At 42.3% G+C, this 19,949-nt stretch overlaps 1 protein-coding gene and 1 long non-coding RNA gene across 4 annotated transcripts; both read right to left on the bottom strand.

Moving 5' to 3' along the window:
- Positions 1-51: 51 nt before the first annotated feature.
- SERINC3 (serine incorporator 3) lies at positions 52-12,347 on the bottom strand. 3 transcript variants are annotated; one of them, XM_081196445.1, is made up of 11 exons: positions 12,147-12,346; positions 8,865-8,914; positions 7,284-7,445; positions 6,269-6,429; positions 5,503-5,582; positions 4,779-4,916; positions 4,022-4,191; positions 3,491-3,581; positions 2,935-3,118; positions 2,192-2,416; positions 52-867 (listed from the first exon to the last, which is right to left on the bottom strand). In XM_081196445.1, exons 2-11 carry the CDS (start codon positions 8,871-8,873, stop codon positions 729-731), a joined length of 1,359 nt encoding a protein of 452 aa, XP_081052571.1. In that variant the 5' UTR covers positions 8,874-8,914; positions 12,147-12,346; the 3' UTR covers positions 52-728. The 3 variants fall into 3 exon arrangements, with proteins under 3 accessions (XP_081052571.1, XP_081052570.1, XP_081052569.1); XM_081196444.1 differs by having other exon boundaries at positions 8,865-8,917; XM_081196443.1 differs by lacking the exon at positions 8,865-8,914 and having other exon boundaries at positions 12,147-12,347.
- On the bottom strand, positions 9,418-11,939 carry LOC308588447. The gene is made up of 2 exons (XR_014008773.1): positions 11,802-11,939; positions 9,418-10,691 (listed from the first exon to the last, which is right to left on the bottom strand). It is a non-coding gene; the product is annotated as an uncharacterized lncRNA (long non-coding RNA).
- Positions 12,348-19,949: the final 7,602 nt, after the last annotated feature.

Here is a 19,949-nt window from a genome sequence, read left to right on the forward strand (position 1 = left end):
TACAGGATTTTTCATACCTCTGCCCAATATAAAGAGACACTGAACAGGTAATTTTAATCAAACATGTTTATAGTGCAAATGCCAAGATTGACAAAACGATGCACTGGCTTTTACTCACATTGCAAATATTAGACAAAAAAGCACTTCAAATTACTTTAATATAATTTAATTAAAGCATAGTAGATACTTGATTTGGAATTAACTGACAAATACTAAAGTTGAGTAGAACTTTTCTATAAAATTGGTCTTCTACAGTGATTCAAAAATTGCTGATTTGAACTTCCCATACTACATAGCATGCTGCTCCATTGAGAAAAACAGATTCTGTATGTTAAAACGCCATTAAGCATGTTTTCTTGAAGTGGAATGTACACCTGCAGTATGGCTTTCACTTCCATATACTGAAGCATTAGAATAACTTTAAAATATATTACTTTAAGCTCAAGCAATTCTTCTTTCAACTCGGTTGTTTACACTACTGGCTTTTTTACGGTATCAAACAGCACAGCTGTAGTAGACTAATGGTAAAGCTAGCTTTCATTTAAACATATCAAAATGTACAGAGCTTAGATTTTTGCATCAAGCATTATACAAGTTAGCAGCTTTCTATTCATCTGTATATGTTGCAGGAGAGATGGCTGGAGCCTTGGCTCCAAGAAGCAATACAGACCATTTGGCTTTCAGCAGAGAGGAACTTCATGTTTCTATGCTTTCAGAGAAATTATCGTTTAATTGAAGTCCCGATTAGGAAGGACAAGAGGTGCCACTAAGGTCCAGAGATAGAGGAGGAGACAAACCCAGCTGGAGGAGATCTTCACCCAGACAGCTGGCCACTTGCTTGTCAGAGTTTTGAATTCGGCATCAGGGCTGTGGAATGAATAAATGGTAAAAATGAATTAAGCTGTAACTTAAAGCCTAATTTATTCATGCAAGAAACTAGGGGTTAGGGTGACTAACAGGAGCACTGTAACCATGTCTACTCAGAAGTCCCATGAAAGCAACTGTTTCTTCCTGTCAGTGCCCGAGCAGGCTAGCAGTTGACAAGATGTCATGCAGTTTGAAGCATAAGAGAACTACCATATTTTTCGCCCTATAGGACGCATCGTCCCATAAGGCGCACCTAGTTTTTTTTGGGGGGGAAATAAAGGGGGGGAATTATTCCCCCCCCCCCAGGCACGGGGCTGGGGAAGCCCGAGCTTCCCCCAACCCCAGCCTCCAGAACAGGCAACTCTCCGCAAGCTGTGGGAGCCCGGCGCGGGGTCCCACGGCTTGTGGAGAGCTGCGCGAAGCCTGGAGAGCGACCCCTCTCACTCTCCAGGCTTCAGCGAAAGCCTGCATTCGCCCCATAGGACGCACACACATTTCCCCTTCATTTTTGGAGGGGGGAAAAGTGTGTCCTATAGGGCGAAAAATACGGTATCTAGCTTAATGAGTTAATAGTCAGAGCTGGAATATTACAGTGGCTTAACAGGAAAAACAAAAAGAGATTCATCTGTATGACATATATCATACAGACTGAAGCAGGTACTATGCCACTACCTTTATTTCAAACTTAATTTGGCTATGTGCATATCTATTGTACACTGAGGAATTCTAGAGACAGTGATAATTCTTTTAATTCCAACAATCAGCAAGGCTGGGAAACGAGACTACTAATATACTTCATGAGATATTTAAAAAGTGCTCAGATACACCAAGTACCTATCCTACATTATAGAGGTTCAAGTCCTACAATTTTGAGACACAACTAGAAGCAGCAAATTAAAGCACACGTTATGAGCTGGAAGCTTCTGGCTTTACTCACAGGGTGACTTTAGGTAAGCCACACACACATGGAAGTAACTGACTTTCATTATAAAGCTGTCGCAAGATTACAGCGAATGCATGTAAAGCTCTCGGCATTAAAGCAGTCAAAGAATACTATTATTCAGTAATTGTGGAAGATCAGATAGTTTCCCTTGCATCTCTAGGCAAGGCTGGGAAAGACAATCTGAAAGCCTGGCAAGATGCTACCAGTCAGTGTGCACAACTAATGTCCAACTTGGTATAAGGCAGATTCCTAGGTTCCCATTTTTTAAGAAAGTAAATTTAAAAATAGTAGTCAATATTTGAGATGATTATGATGACCTCACTGTACTTGTCAGCAACAATATTATACCATCTGATTAAATCTCCACTAGGCTATTCTTACCTGTACCAATTAGTAAGAGTCATCATGATATACAGGGAGGCAAGGAACAGCATGAAGTGGAAGAAGGCATAACTGTACTGGACACCATCCTTTTCATTATCTGGGACCCGGCGAATTTCTCCATCTTCTACATCGCTACCAGTTCCAGTAGTATCATCCAAAATGACGCTGTCACTTGTCGACAGAGTCAGTTTGCTCACTTGACTGTTGTTGGAAGATCGGATACTGCAAAACAGTTCAAGGAAGAGGGTGTTAAATGTTTCAGATTGAATAAGAAAGTTGAAATCTACCAGAAAATAGTTTAGCCTTATTCAAAGTGCCCAAGAACACCTGAGTCTATACGTATGTAATGCAATTCTACCACAGATGCTAAGTACACCTGGCTACGTAAGCTGCTTGGAAACGAGACCGCTGGAAAACATATAATCTGCTTTCAACTCTGGGAGGAGGAATGAATTACGAGTGTCAAAAATACATTGAAAATCCTTAGAAGGGGTGGGAAAACTATGGCCCTTTAGAAATGGATGGACTACAACTTCCAACTCTCTTGACCACCAGCCATGCTGGGAAGAGATAAAAATTCATGGAATTCCATTACAGTTGAAGTCTAGCTTAAATACTTTGTTCAGTTAATGTTTCCCTTGATTCAAAACACAGCAGCTACCTGTTCATTACGCCTAAACCTAAGATGCGATTCTCAAGAATTTGCCTGAAGTTTTGAAACTACAGAGATCAAATGTTACCTGGAATACAAGAGACAAAGTACGAAGACTGTAAGTCCAACAATGCTCTGTGCATCCCACCACTGCAGCTTTTGTGGTCCAGGTGTAGGAACAACAGGTACAATAGCAGTTACATTTGCTGGGATGGAAGTAGGAGCAGCTATCTGGCTGATGATGTTCAGAAGACTTGGGTTACAGATGCGTTCTGGAAAATAAATTCCACAGATTTATAAAATAGTGCTCACTCTCAGGAGAGTTTATAGCCTAGTAATATACCCAGAATCTCTTTGCCTGTCATACTGAAAATGCTCTACAAAAAACTTCCTTCTAAGGAATTCAATCTAATTCTTTCCCCCATCATGAACTCACAAAGGATATATGATTTCCAGATGTGAGGTAGCCGGACAAGAGATTATTTGTTGCCTTCATACTTAACCAAACTGTGCATCTCTTAGAAGCCTGCAGGATTCCAATTCCTAATACACTCAAAGATTCAGTATATTTTTATTTCTTCGCAACTGTCTCCAGTACCATTATTGTTTTGAAGGCACAATTATCTGCACTTATGAAAGCTTACCAGGCTCATTGGACATGGCTGACCAAGTCAGGTACATCGTGTAGAGAGTAATGATAGAAGACTGGAGAAGGCCAGAACGAGGCTGGTGTTCCTGTTTGAGACAAGCAAATTTTATATAACTGAACTGTACCTGAACCATGTAGATTGCTTTTTTGTTTAACTCCATGTTGGTTAGCCTTGACTGGAAAGATTTCACTTTCACTACAACTTAAGGCTTCTGTACAGAGGGGAATATGAAGCATAAGTAGAGGCACAAGAACTACTTGGGGAACTGATGCTTTTCTCATGCCACCCCTACCCACATATATTATTTCATGTATTTTAATACAGCCTCCAGACTCTTCTTTCAATATCCAAATCTGTTTCTTGCAAGCAACTCTTCTATAAATGACTATACAATCTTGCTAGTTGTGTTCCCCAGCCCTCGCATAAAATGTCTGCTGTCATATTGCGTCTCAATGCAGTCAGCTAAACATTAGGTCAGCCTAAGCTATATCCCACACAATAATCCCAATGCAGAATTCATCATACCTGGACTTTTGGAAGGACTGATGTGATTGACACAGCAATGCAGACAAGCATATTAAAACTGATGAAAAACTTGTTCTCAGTACAGGCATCAGGTTTTGTGTAGAAGACATAGAAGAGCACAACGGCAATAAAGGACAGGGTGTAGAAAAGGCCAGTACATGCCAACAGAGCTAAAGAAAAAGCACATTTCAACGTTCAATTGTTAAATTACAATGCAGTTTTTCAAAAGATTATCAGAACACCTATTAAGACTCTGTTTCAAATAGGAAAATATTATCCCTCTCATCCATGGGAAATACTGACATTCCGCAGGGCTTGCACAATATAACACCACAAATTAGTTATAAAGCATTTTCTTATATTATATGGCTGCCTTCGCAACTTTTTACTAATAAATTTAATATTCAAAAGTGCTATACAATCACACCAACGTCTCACGTATTTTCTCCATAATGAAAGAAGAGCAACTACCTGGTTTGCTCAGAGGCAGGCAAGACGTTGGCAAAGTTAAGATTTAAATGACATATCCTTCATTCCGAATGTCACAACTTCTTATGCAGCACCCAATACACACCTTGCTACAGTGATAGCATTTAAGCAACAATGTTTAGCAGATGTTGGTGGATCCCATTTTTTTCACTAGGCACGAACTTGTTTTATCAACAATGCCGACACGCTGGCCAATAAACACAGAGTTTCATACTAAACTTCTTGCCTCTTGCTGATTTTTGCTACTCACTAGTTAAACGGCACTTACCAGCATACCAGCATTTTGAGTTTCCTTCTTCCATTCGTTCAACCCAGGATTCATTCCAGGAGTGCGCAAAATCAACAAGCAGTACCAGCTGGATTAAAATGAAGCAGAAGGCGCCACAAGTGCCAATAGCAAACAATGCTAGAAAGAAAAGGAGAATGTTATAATCAACCTCTTAACTTTTGACGACCTCTGGCTAAATATATTTAAAGGAAGTTATAGAGCCTTTGGGTGGAATTCAGCATCTTGCTATGATGAATGTTTCCTCCCCACAAGCATTTCAGCTTACCAGACAGAACCACCCCCCCTTTCTGCCCTCTGTACACTATTCTTGGTGTTCTCCTGACCCCCCTCCGAGTCAATTTTGGGTAACGGGCACACAGAGCAAAAGGAGGAAAGTCCTGTTGTGTAAACTTCGGCTTACAGAGCTCATTAGGTGAATCCAGCCCTTTATCTGCTAAGTGAGTGGGCAAACGTATATGCTCCTAAAAACTTTTGCATTTAATAAGCCCCAGCCCTTCATGAACCCAATTCTTTTAAAAAGAACAGTTCAGCAAAATACGAGCTGTCACCATAGTTGTGACTACTCTAGGAACTCATAAGTCGCCCCCCAAGGCATGAGAACAACTGAATCAACGCTTAATAAGACACTTTACTGAATACCAAATGCTTCACTGAATAGCAACAAGCTAAGGGAAATTCTATTTCCTCATCCATCAATGCTTGCCTGTTGTGAAAGGTCCTTCTGGAATGTAAAATGCTCCAACCATGATGCCAACAATGGCAGCTATTTTGAAGAACCAAAACCTGTTTTTTAAAAAAGCAGAACACTGATTAGAATAATTTCTCTTAAGCTAACAAAGTCAAGCACCTTTAAGGGTTGTGCCAAAGTATTATAAAGATAGGTGGTCACGTATATGCCTGCAGTTACTTGGGTTGCAATCTTAATCTCACTTAGCTAAAAGGAAGCCCCATGTCTACTTCAAGCGATTCATGACATATTGTCTTTTTAGATACTGTATGTTTCACCTGCTCCTGGTAAATAACCCCCTGGTGATCCCTTCCTAGAGACCCTAACCTAGGGGTGAGAACATGGTCCCAGATCTCCACCAAGGCCTGCCTGCCGGATCCATCTCACAGGAGAATGGGGAAGCACCCAGGAGCCAAGGACTGATGAGCCCCAAATGGAAGTGTTAGGTTAACACCTCAAAGGTAAGCCCCATCAAAGTTGCCCACTTAACGCCTAGTATCCAGTGGACATAAAGCCCACTCTGTCCCACAAATGCTAGAATATATTTAACTGGACTTTGCTGTTAGTCTATGAGTATCTTTTTTTAAAGTAGAATCTAGGGGTTATACCTCTATTTCGCCTCACGGGGGCACTAGCTCCCACTCAGTAAAACACGAACATATTCACTTGGCCATTTTCTATGCTTATGAGTTTAATACTCTGGGCAGAGGAAAGAAGAGACCAGTCCACATTCCCAACCTACCCATTATGTACAGAAGCCCTTGGATCTTTACTTGATTTCACTTGTATCATGATTAGTGAGAAGAGAAAGAAAAACACCGCCATGGCAAAACTGACTCGGTAGACTGCTCTGTATCCAACCAATTCTTCACAGTGAACCACCTTATCACAAAATCCAGGCACCTGAAAGAAGAGAGCAACAAATCCCAAGATTTTTCTCAGCTGAAGCAGACCTTGAAGGCACCTTACAAAATAATAACAACACACCATTTTATTGAACTTTCGGCATATGCTTCCATTGCTCAACAAGATTTGAAATGCTGATGAAAAATGAAAGCTGATGTTCTCTTTGCACTACCAAATGGGTGGCCCACTTTATAGTATTTTGGGGCTTCATAAAGCCCACAAACTATACTTAAATCACCCTGTGTTATGGCAGACAGACTAGAAGTTTCATAACCCCTCAGGAGGTTGTGGACTCTCCTTCATTGAAGGTTTTAAAGCAGAGGTTGGATGTCCATCAGTCATGGATGCTTTAGTTGGGATTCCTGCATTGCAAGGGGTTGGACTAGGTGACCGTTCCAACTCATATGATATTAATGCAGTGACATAACACAAACTCATCTTTAATTGAACACAATAAAGCAGGATCAGCTGAAGGCCCCAGGGCCCCCAACCACCAACATGCAAAAGAGGTACACACCTAAGCAGGGAAAGACTACTATTGCAGCAAACCAGAGAATCCTAGTGAAATAGCATTTGAAGAGAGATTGCATAAGGCGGCTAACTGAAGCTTAGCAAAATAAATCTAAAGATCTTCAGCTTATACATGGAACATTCTTCCAATATTAGCTGAGATAGGACACTGGAATATGAGTCCAGTCAAACAATCCACTTGCCCTTCCCTTCTTACAGCAAGAGTCTAATGAAAATACTATCTTCTCTTATTTCAGTCTCTGTTGCATGCCATATGATATGTAGGTGAATCTGTGCACCGTGACTTGTGTTACAAACACAGTCACAAAAAGTCTCAGTACCTTTTTCAGCTGCATTTCCATTCCTGGTGCCAGCATGATACAAGCAACAACAGTACTTAGTAGAAGCAAGAAGGCATAAATAAGCCGAGTCACCGTAGAGTTCTTGCTGTTGGGACAACAGCGACACAGCAAACATGATGCACCGCTGCACAGACATGGTATCTGTAGAATGGAAATGAAAATATTATCTTAAGTGTTAACTCTTACATACAAAGTACATACTGTGTATAGAGTCACATGAATCTAAAAGGTAAAGGACCTCTGGACAGTTAAGCCCAGTTAAAGGCGACTATGGGGTTGTGGCCCTCATCTTGCTTTCAGGCACAGGGAGCCAGTGTTTGACCACAGCTTTCTGGGTCATGTGGCTAGCATGACGAAACCGCTTCTGGCGCAACAGAAATGCCACTTACCTTCCCACCACAGTGGTACCTATTTATATACTTGCACTGGAGTGCTTTCAAACTGCTAGGTTGGCAGGAGCTGGGGCAGAGCAAAGGTAGCTCACCCTGTCATGGGGATTTGAACTGCTGACTTTCCGATCCGCAAGTCCAAGAGGTTTGGTGGTTTAGACCACAGAGCCACCAGCATCCCACTAAATCTATCAATCTATCTCTACCATGAATCTATCACCATCTTATAAACCAGTATAGTTAGTTTTTAGAAAGAGAAAGAGTATATGGTTTAGCACTATGTCCAAATTGTGTACGTAATATAATCATAAATCACAACATGTTCCTTAATGGCTGACATATTTTCAGAATGGTTTGTGCTATTTCTCTATGGATAAACCACTCTCTAAATTTAAAATGGCTTTTCAAACTGTAGCTTTGTCAGATAGCGTTGTAGTTGGGGAACCAGCCAGAGCTAAAAAATGGTGCCATTTGCTGCTGACCACATCTGCACACTGGATCAAGGAGCACCCCTAACTAGATGATTTGTAGAAAATTCTTAGAGCCATACAAAAATAAAATTGAAATATATTAAAATATTCTATAACAAGTCATATATCTGGGCAGTCACAAGAAAATAAAGAAAACTCAAACTGGTTCATCCACAAACAAGCGCTTTAAGCCTCGTGTTTCATAAAAAGAGCAGTCAATGTCTGGCAGCCTTTTTGGCTGATTTAAGAGGAAAAAAGCAACTGCTAGTTCCAATTTAAATTGTTGATTATAGTTTATCCATCTTGTTTTATTCTTGAATGTGCTGCTTAACGTATATTGTATTGCTAATTCTACACCTAGTGGAAAGCTGGCTGGAAATAAGCAAAGGCAGACCAGTGAACCATGCAGATACACTATGGGTTGCTACCTGAACAGATGAGTGCCTTCGTCTTACAGCAGCTTTTGAGTTAACTTATTTCTAGTGGCATGTTATCAGTTCTCACAGGTACATTGGAATATCCCAGCAGCCACTTTAAGAATCAATGAAGTGGATGCTGTAAAACTATTGTACTGCATGTTTATTGTTAGTTGCACATGCCCACGACTCATGCCTCAGGTTCATGCGCGCGCGCACACACACACACACACACACCACAGCACACTCCATTTACTCATGCCTGAAAACAAAGGAACACAATACCTTGCACATATGCACATAACTCTCTCTTGATAGGGACTAACTCCAAACTACTACTGGAAAAAGAAAAATAGGCAACTCAAACTGGTGGTGGCGAGGGTAACTCATTTCTACACTACTCTGAGAGGTCATGGAAACGCTGAGGAATATCTCTGAACAACTTTCTGTTCTTTCAAGTGCATGGAACTGCTTTGCAAATGGATGCCATCATTTCAGTGAATTATGAAACATTTGATAACTTGGCAGCACAAAAAAGCTTACTTTTATGTAATAAAAAGTCTTAATATTTGGATGCACTTTGAAGGGAGTTATAGCTGCTAATGTTAAGCTTCATGCCCTCTCTGATGACAAGAAATATGAAATCATCCCTTGTTCAATTGGCTATGACAGCTCTCCCTTATTTAAAGAGATGTTGCCTATTTAACATCACTTAATCTGAATTAAGCTTGCTTATTCTAAATGCCTCAGTGCTACTGCAGATGAACACACATTCTGTATTCGAACATACCACAGTTGTGCTTGTAGAGATCCTAGTTTCCCCCGCCCAAAAAAAAAATTAATAAAAATTTAGGCTGATCTACTAAACCCATCCAAAACAGCCAAATGGGGCCAGACCAAGAAAGTTGATAAAAAAGGACAGTCACCTAATACTGGATTTGTAATACCTGCTTACACAGGAAAAAGCTCATGGATAAATGTTAGCTGTCAAAGTGCTGAGAAGGCTATGACTCAGCCACCACTTCCTGGATTAGGAACTAACATCATTCCTAGAGATGAAATCACAGGTCTTGGTGAAGAGAGGAAAGAGAACCTCAGTCCAAATGAACTCTCCTTCCTTGCCATAAAGACAAACAGTAGGCAAAAATAATTTTAAAAAACACAGCCCCCCCCCCAATCTGATGTTTAGGACAGCAACCACTTCCAGAATTATTCTTTTTAAAGCTATAGATAAGAAATATTAAACATATGCCAAAAAAGAGTGTAATACTACTTTGTATACAGTACAGGAATGTAGCACATCAGAGGTTTTCAAACTGTGACCTGCGATTTTCTTCCTCCAACACTGGTGCACTCTAGCAGTTTCCCACTAAACAAAATACCAGGCCTCTTTCAGCAACCTAGTCCAAGGAGAGTGATAGCATTGCTTTTGAAGCTGGCACTGAGGGGGGCGGGTGAATTCATTTATGTATCTTCAAACTTAATCCAAAAGCAAGCTCTACAGTGCAGAACAAAATGAAGTTTTATTAAGCCATCCACTGAAATCTGAGCAATTCTAAAGTATCCCACAAAAAAGAAGTTTGAGAACCGCTGCCATATTACAAGACTGAAGATCCAAATACCCTATCCTGTTTCCGATTTGATGTTAACCTGCCATTACTAGTTTTCATTCATTTTTGTAATACCGGGGAAGCCCAGTATTGCAAAACGCCCTGGATCCTGTGATCATCATCTGAGGCCATTTTCGGCACAAGAGTTCTGGAGCATGGCAATATAAGAATAGGATGGCTCCCCCCTCCCTTTATGGAATACTCTCTGAAGGGAGGCTTGTCTGCTGCCTTCACAATATCTTTAGGCTGACCAACATTCTACATGGCCTTATAAATGTGTAGGTGGGAGGGGGAAGTGTTACTGGTTTGTTTTTGTTCTTATTATGTATTTTGTGTGCTGAACATTGTATCTTTATGTTGCAAACCACCTCGTGATCTTTGGAGGAAGAGTGGTATACAAATCCAAATAAATAAACCTGAAGTGAAGAAAGGCACGATTATACCAACAAAACTGGATCGGCCTAACAGGGAGAAGCGAAAGCATATCTACACAGAAGCAAGCCTCAGTGAGCTTGAGTGGGGCTTAAAGGTGAAGTAAAGGTAAAGGGACCCCTGACCATTAGGTCCAGTCACGGACGACTCTGGGGTTGCGGCGCTCATCTCGCTCTATAGGCCGAGGGAGCCAGCATTTGTCCACAGACAACTTCCAGGTCATGTGGCCAGCATGACTAAGCCGCTTCTGGCGAACCAGAGCAGTGCACGGAAACGCCATTTACCTTTCCGCCGGAGCGGTACCTATTTATCTACTTGCACTTTGATGTGCTTTCGAACTGCTAGGTTGGCAGGAGCTGGAACCGAACGGGAGCTCACCCCGTCGCAGGGATTCGAACCGCTGACCTTCTGATTGGGAAGTCCTAGGCTCTGTGGTTTAACCCACAGCGCCACCCACGTCCCTTTGGAGCAAGAGTGGTATACAAATTCAAATAAATAAATAAATCTGAAGCGAAGAAAGGCACGATTATACAAACGAAACTGGATCGGCCTAACAGAGCGAAACGAAAGCATATCTACACAGAAGAAATCATAGAATCATAGAGTTGGAAGAGACCACAAGGGCCATCGAGTCCAACCCCCTGCCAAGCAGGAAACACCATCAGAGCACTCCTGACATATGGTTGTCAAGCCTCTGCTTAAAGACCTCCAAAGTAGGAGACTCCACCACACTCCTTGGCAGCAAATTCCACTGTCGAACAGCTCTTACTGTCAGGAAGTTCTTCCTAATGTTTAGGTGGAATCTTCTTTCTTGTAGTTTGGCTCCATTGCTCCATGTCCGCTTCTCTGGAGCAGCAGAAAACAACCTTTCTCCCTCCTCTATGTGACATCCTTTTATATATTTGAACATGGCTATCATATCACCCCTTAACCTCCTCTTCTCCAGGCTAAACACGCCCAGCTCCCTTAGCCGTTCCTCATAAGGCATCGTTTCCAGGCCTTTGACCATTTTGGTTGCCCTCCTCTGGACACGTTCCAGTTTGTCAGTGTCCTTCTTGAATTGTGGTGCCCAGAACTGGACACAGTACTCCAGGTGAGGTCTGACCAGAGCAGAATACAGTGGCACTATTACTTCCCTTGATCTAGATGCTATACTCTTATTGATGAGGCCCAGAATTGCCTCAGTGAGCTTGAGTGGGGCTTACTCGCGAGTAAAACGGGCATCGGAATGTGGCCTCAAGGTCCGTTCAGACCAGCAGCCATCATGCAAGGGCTCTTGCGAGGCCCCAAACCTGGGTATTTATGGAGGAATAGTGCTCCTAGACACGGAGGTTTCGCTTTGAACCCCAGAGCCGCCAAAGGCACCTGGGAGCGTCTGTCGAGGCCGCCCCCTCAGCCTCTGTGGGAAACGGCGGCAACCCAGACACCCAGAAACAGGGAATGGGGAACGACGCGGCCTACTTCCCTCAGTCCGGAAGCCGCCTCCCGGCGGGGCCTACCCGACCATCTCCCCCCAGGTACTTACCCAGCTGGCCAAGGAACAAACCCCTAGCACGGCCCCCATGGCGGCAACGCAGCCCCTCCGCTCTCTGCTTTCCCCCGCCTGGGCGCTTCCGCCTCACTCCGTCGCCTTCCTCTCCGGGCCTGGCGCCGCCTCAGCCGCTTCTGCCGCCGCCGCCGCCGTTGTTGTTGTTGGCTCTGTGGTCGCCGCCGCCACCCTTCCGGGCCGCGCTGATTGGCCGGGCGCCGCAGGCCCGATCATCGGGGGTGTGGTCTGAGCAAGCCGACCAATGGAAAGGCGAGGCCCATCCTGTCGCGAGGCCGGAAAAGGGGGAAAAACAAAAACAGAAAAAACAAGAGAGGAGGGATGTGCAGCAGAGTTGGCGGTGACGCAATGACGATGAGCGACGCTGATTGGCCATAAGGTTTTTAAAGGACAAGCGTTTATTGTCAGAGGTTGGCCTATTAGAGATCTTGGTCTCTTCGAGGGGGTGGGACGGAGGAGAAGGGTCCTTCCCCCCTCGCCTATCTTCAATGGGATTAGCCGTCGTTGGTGCGAAGGGTTCCCTTGGCAACAGCCTCTTTAGAGTTTGCTTGATGGATGGGCTGCGCCTGAAGGATGGCATTACCAGGGACCAGGCAGTTATTTCGTCATCTGCCTTGCTTTGCAGGCTGTTGCAGGGATTTATGTATGGGGGGGGGGGTTGCCCCACCAGCAGATATCATGCACATGCAGCCCACTACAAAAATCAGCACAATCACTTTTGTGATTTTTGTGATTTGTCCCCACAATACACTTCATCACAGTTTCTTCCTATCTATTCAAAGGGTCTTTGCTGCACAATACCAAATGTAAGAATTCACTGATAAATGTATCTATGTACTGGCTCACTGGAAAAACTTCAGAAATTCATATAGACATGTGAGCTCAGCTACTCAGCAGCCCCTCTGCCTGAGGGATAATTCCTGGCATCCTGATACCTGAGTGCCAGACACGTAGCCATTCCAGAAATAACAAACCCAGATGAAGACAAAAGGGTGTGATTAACTTGGCTGGGAAACAGGGAAATGTAAATCTCTCTTTTGTTACACTTGATGGGTGTTTGGTGGAGGGCAAGGAGAACCCTGGGGCAAGGTCCAGGATGCTCAGATTACTGCCACCAGACCTCCCCTTTCAAGATGTGACCATGATGTAACCATGATGTAGTTGGGGGGGGGGAGTAACATGGGGATTAGCAGCTAAAAAAAATTTGGGTGCTCTTTTGTTCGGGCTTCCATCTTGTTCCACCTTGTGGCAGGTGGGAGTCCTGTCGCGACAGTCTTCAATAAAAACCAAGCCTACTGGCTGCTGTTTTGCTCTAGTATTCCTGGCTGGTGTCCTTGTTTTTTGTCCAAGGGAGCCCTCAGATTTCTCTGTTAACAAGGCCTAATGTTGTTTTTGCAGTTGCTCCTTAGCTTCAGCCAGTTTTGCTCAAAAGCAAAGTAAAATTTTAATCTCAAGAACCAAATGCATAAAATTTAAAATAGATAAATAAAAAGTTGCTTTCACATTTCTGCTCACTTGTAATGCAACGCCCGGTGGAGGTACAGAAACCCTTGAAATGATCTCCACCCAAACTGTGTCCAAAATTCGTTAACAACTTTTATGATATAAAAATGTGTTTGTGTTGCTAAGTTGTCAAACGTTTCATAAGCCACTAAAATGGTGGCCTCAATTTGCAAGCAGTCTGTTAAGATATTTAATGCTGGTCTATGACAACAGTTTTCCTTTTTGGATTTCCCACAGAAATGGTAAATCCGGATTAAATGTGGGTGGAGGAGTATGGGCTGGCAAAATGTGTGGGTGCTGCAAAAAACAAAGAAAGAAAGAAAGAAAGAAAGAAAGAAAGAAAGAAAGAAAGAAAGAAAGAAAGAAAGAAAGAAATACCTTTGCATGCAGGAACAGTAGCGATTCCATAATAAACATTCATTTGCCAGTAAGTACTGTGATAGGAATTTTGAGGTCTTAGATGTATGTTAAATGTTCATAAGTGTACCAACCAAGCACGTACATAGATCAGCACAGGAAGACCGACCTGAAACCATTTTGATTCCCAAACTGAGCAAATGTTTTCTCTGCAAGGTCAAAGGAAAATGGAAAAGCCTCCCCACTGTCTTTTCCTTCACAAATCCTGTCTTAAGGGCACATTTAAGATATGAAAAGGGTATGAGCCTGACCTGGCTCAGGAACTAAGTATTTATCATTACAAAAGACTGGCCAGGCTCCCCAGGCAATCCAGTCAAGTGACCATTAAACAGGTAACCTGGCAGGCAGGAGGTAAACAAATCACTCAGATTTCTCATGTAGACCGCCCTTTCTGTGATGTAGGTATGATGTATTGGGGGGGGGGTCTTGAGCTACACGCCTTCTGTGATGTATGTATGATGTTTCGGGGGGGGGGGTCTTGATCTACACGGTGGCAATTTCAAAAGTCTATAGAAGGGCTTGCACACCATTGTTCTGGGTTCCTCCTCCCTCCTGTGTGTGGTGAGTGAGGACCCCGTTGCAACAGATCAATAAAGGTCAGGCTTACTAGCTGCTTTGCTTCTCAATATTCTCTGGTTGGCCTCCATTATTTTCTCCTACCAATAGGGAACCCGTGTAAGACTCTATATGGGCTCTTGCATACCCCATAAGGCAAAATGAGCAGATTTCGTTTACAACAGTACCCTTTATGCCATCATAAGCTTGCAGCAGCCATTTGTGGTGTTCACCAGATAACTGCCATATGACTGGAATGTAATTCAGAAATATGTGCAGCTTAGTAAATCTTAATAATAATAATAAATTTTTATTTGTACCCCACCCTCCCCAGCCGGAGCTGGGCTCAGAGTGGCTAACATCATATAAATAAAACAATATGCATAAAAACAAGCAGTCGATTAAAATGCATCCCAAAATTAATTCAAATAAATTAAAGTTAAAGTTAAAACTGGACAAATGACAATCCTCAGGTTAAAATTGAAAGTGGTTAATACTTGCCAGGACCAACTGTTTCCACTGATATTATAAGGACCTGTGAGCGGGCTGGAAAACCTCCTTCGTGCTTGTTCTTATACAAAGAGAAAATGAGTCAGACTGAACCCTGAGCAAAGGCCTGGCGGAATAGCTCGTCTTGCAGGCCCTGCGGAAGGATGTTAAATCTTGCAGGGCCCTGGTCTCTTGTGAGAGAGCGTTCCACCAGGCCGGGGCCACGGCCAAAAAGGCCCTGGCTCTGATCGAGGCCAGTCTAATCTCCCTGGGGTCCGGAATCTTCAGGGTGTTGTTATTTGCAAGCATGTAAGGTCCTCCGTGGGACATACCAGGAGAATTGGTCCTGTAGGTCTCCAGTACTGTTAAAGATCTTAGACCAAAAGGAAGTCAACACTTTTTTGTGTGTGGTTACACTCCTTAGTTACAATCTCCTTTCTGTTACTGCTTGTACATAATATGTTGAGAGTGCTGCGATCCAACCATCCCTGCCAGGTGCTAAATAGTGGCTCATGGTGTATGGGGGATACCCAGTTAAAGAACAGTGTGCCTCTAAAGAACATGTTCAAGCCAAGAAAATAGTTTTCAGCACCAGAATGGCGTTTAAGACAAAAATCCACTCATCTTTTCTCCCTTAAACACCTTTTGTATCATGCAACCTGCTTTAGAAAAGGGGGGTTTTCATTGTTGCTTTTGTTAAACTACTGTATTGGCAGTCATAAGAAACACCTTGAACAATCTATTAAGGCCCATCTAATCCAGCATCCTGTTACCAAAGTGACTAACCACATGTCTCTGGGAAGCCCAGAAAGCAGGACCTGGGTGCGAAAGCACTGTTTCCCATTTGTGCTCCCCATTTAGGGTCCCTCCAGATGACCTGGTTATTGAGCATTCATCCTGATTTGCTTGCACAAAGCCTATGCAGGTTAGATTATATCCAGTCTCTATTGAACATTTGTTCTGAATCATTTGTGAGGCAGCTATATAACAATTATTCGCTTACCATTAGCCATTTGTTCATCCCACGCTTTCTGGTGCATTTTCCCATCACTTTGCAAACCACAAAAAGTCCTATTCTTTTAAAAAGTGGGAAGTAGACGAATGGTGTTAAGAGGCCACCCATTGACATGTGAAAAACCGCATATTCACAGAGCAATAATAATAATAATAATAATAATAATAATAATAATAATAATACAGTGGTACCTCTAGATACGAACGGGATCCATTCCGGAGCCCCGTTCGCATCTAGAGGTAAACGTAGCTAGCTAAGGCATGTCTGTGCACGTGCACATCGCTTTTCGCTGCTTCTGCACATGCACGTGACGTCATTTTGAGCATCTGCGCATGCGCAAACAGCGAAACCCGGAAGTAATGCGTTCTGTTGCTTCTGGGTTGCTGAGGAGCGCAACTCGAAGCTTATTTAACCCGAGGTATGACTGTAATAATAATGATGATGATAATGATGATGATGATGATGATGATGATAATAATAATAATAATAATAATAATAATAATAATAATAATAATTATTATTATTATTATTATTATTATTATTATTATTATTATTATTATTATTTATTTATTTATACCCCGGCCATCTGGCTGGGTTTCCCCAGCCACTCTGGGCGGCTTCCAACTGAATATTAAAAACAATACAGCATCAGACATTAAAAGCTTCCCTAAACAGGGCTGCCTTCAGTTGTCTTTTAAAAGCAAAATAGTTGTTTATTGCTTTGACATCTAAAGAGCTTCCACCCAACAGTGACTACTGATATAAAATGGGTTATTTTTACTTACTGCATTTTCTGTAGTGAGGAAAAAATCCAAATGAAATGTAAAAAAGAAGTGTGGGCTGGCATTTTCATAACAAAGTGACATGGATTCAAAAAGAAAAAGAAAAAAATCCAAATGGTTTAATAAATGCAATCAGATATGATTGATAAGAAGTTCACTATGGTTATCAAATTACAGAGCAGAAGTACCGTAAATATTAATGTGTTCAATGGAGCTTACTTCCAGAGAAGTATGCATAAGATTTCCACCTTGGTAGTGACTAACAGCATGCTTGGAAAGGTGAAAGAGCTGTTCTGTCAAATGCTTGGAGGAAATGGCTATGGGGAAATGCCTCCAAAGATAACATCATCACAGAACCTTCTAATGGCTCTTTCCCAACAACACAAGGCATCCTGCTTCTGTTCTGCATCATCTCCAGCTGCACGTGTTTAAAAAGAGATAAGGGTGAAATCAGCTTTCTGACTGTTGTGGGAAAAGAACCAGAATATGCCAGAAGGTTATCCCAATCTACGAAGCCTGTGATAAATAGCTTGTCAGACAGGAATTCCTATTTGACAGAATGAACTGAGCTCCAATCCACAGTCAATTGTAGAATGAAGGGAAGATGCAAAGATTAAAGCTTTGAAATTTCTGCTGTTAGTGCTTTTAGATCTATATTCTTTAATAATATGCTTTTGCATTAGAGTTGCCATACATCCAGATATTCCCAGACATGTCCGTTGTTCAAATGGTGAAAATAGCATCAGGGGGAGATTTTAAAAATAACCGTCTCAACAATTTTGTGTGTGATTCCTGCCAAAAAGCTCAACAACTTTGGTGTTTACTTCTTGAAATATGGGAACCCTAATTAAAGTATATTCAAAACTCTTTCATGAGAATCCTAAATAGCGACGGAAGGTAAATTCAGTTCATTTCACATTTAAAAACGAACCTAACTAGTTCACACTTTGTGAAACAATAGAAGAACTAAAACAAAGCCACCTTTCAAAATTCTCCAAATTTTGCAATGCAATTCTCCACTTAAGTAATATGTATGTGTAGAGTTTTCTGTGTACATGACATGGGCTGCACTTATGCCAGTTTACAACAAACGTAGAACTAGCATCGGGTTTTAAATAACTACAGTACAATGGCCATTTTATCTTTGACAATGCTGGTCTTTCATTTGCTTTTCAGATCGCTCTAATCTTTCCAAACAGAACCAATTAAACAGTTAATAGTCACCCTGCCCCTGTAAGTAATTTAATCATGTACGCTGTCCTTGGCATCACAACTGACATTTTAGATTCCAGATTTTTGAAGGAATGTTTGGAAGCACTTAATATGTTGCACTTCTTTGAGTTGTTTATATTTTTGCAAAGAGGATGCTTCTCCCCCCGCCCCCATGAAATAGTTTCACATGATCTCCTTAGGAGTCACATCTCTTCCCATGATTTTTGCTAAATTTGTTAATTTTGTTAAGATGAGCGGGAATCATTTAACTCAGTGTTTCTCAACTTTGGGTCCCCAGATATTGTTGGACTACAACTCCCATCATCCCTGAGCTCTGGCCTTGCTAGCTAGGCGTGATGGGAGTTGTAGTTCAACAACATCTGGAGACACTCATTCCTCGCCCTCTACTCTCTCATCCCTCTTACTTAGTGATTAAAATCTAAATCTAAATCCAGAACAATTTAGCAGTCAAACACTCCTGACCACAATATCAACTTGAAGTATTTCTCTTGTGGTTGGGCTTGTTTACCCAAAACTGGCTTGGTTCCAAGGCAAAAGTTCCAGAAATGCTTCTAAGTACACCGCAGAAAAATTCAGACTGGCTCATGTCTGCATTTCAGCTTGTGGATCTGTTTTATGTATCTTGTCACTGTTACTACTTGCCAATTCCATGTAGTGGTTAGTGAGAGGATTCAAATCCCCACTCAGCCTCAAAGCTCTGTATTTGGGCATGTGCTTTTTAACTTGTTCATTTTGAATGAACTGGAGCTAGAAATGAATAATGAGATGACATAGGTGGAATCTACACACATATAATAACCGTTCTGAAAATGTTTTTTTAATAATAATAACCATTATACAAGGGAACTGTTGTCGACATGCAGAGGGCCAGGAGGCCAGCTGGCTAGCCCCAGCTGGGCCATCACCTTCCAGCCATCCCGCTGCAAAGACTCATTGGCCTCTGCTCCGACGTAAATCAGCGACCCAGGCTTCAAAGCCAGGGCACGCTATCAGCAGATAGAACTGCGGACATAGAATAGGCGTGAGGCTTGTGAAAGCATACTACAACTACAGATTTATTAATCATAAATCAGGACAAAGAAGCATGTCGTCTCTCTCTCTCTTCGTCTTCTCAGAGAGAATGGGAAAACCAAAAGCTACACACACAATGGAAGTTCCCAGCAAGCTGTGCTGGAATGTAAACAGACATTTGACACGTAACAGTTCCACATGTCTGCTCCTTAAGATGGAATAGAAATCTCAACACTTGTTGTTGTTTAGTCATTTAGTCATGTCCGACTCTTCATGATCCCATGGACCAGAGCACGCCAGGCACTCCTGTCTTCCACTACGTCTTGCAGTTTGGTCAAACTCATGCTGGTAGCTTTGAGAACACTGTCCAACCATCTCATCCTCTGTCGACCCCTTCCCCTTGTGCCCTCCATCTTTCCCAACATCAGGGTCCTTTCCAGGGAGTCTTCTCTTCTCATGAGGTGGTCAAAGTATTGGAGCCTCAGCTTCAGGATCTGTCCTTCCAGTGAGCACTCAGGGCTGATTTCCTTCAGAATGGATCGGCTTGATCTTCTTGCAGTCCATGGGACTCTCCAGAGTCTCCTCCAGCACCATAATTCCAAAGCATCAATTCTTCGGCTATGAGCCTTCTTTATTGGTCCAGCTCTCACTTCCATACATCAATACTGGGAAAACCATAGCTTTAACTATACGGACCTTTGTTGGCAAGGTGATGTCTCTACTTTTTAAGATGCTGATCTCAACACTAGTAGCATTGAATACAAGCCCTGGTTAGTA

The sequence above is a fragment of the Podarcis bocagei genome, assembly GCF_964188305.1.
Source record: "Podarcis bocagei genome assembly, chromosome: 5".
Lineage (NCBI taxonomy): Eukaryota > Metazoa > Chordata > Lepidosauria > Squamata > Lacertidae > Podarcis > Podarcis bocagei.

What these genes read in the sequence shown, in the direction of transcription:
- SERINC3 (XM_081196443.1), bottom strand. Translation starts at nt 12,185, where the DNA reads ATGGGGGCCGTGCTAGGGGTTTGTTCCTTGGCCAGCTGG. An exon ending in CTTTGTCTCTTGTATTCCAG is followed by an intron (nt 2,417 to 2,934) that starts GTAACATTTGAT and finishes ACTGTTTTGCAG; the next exon opens with TATCCGATCTTCCAACAACA. An exon ending in ACTCTTACTAATTGGTACAG is followed by an intron (nt 868 to 2,191) that starts GTAAGAATAGCC and finishes TTCATTCCACAG; the next exon opens with CCCTGATGCCGAATTCAAAA.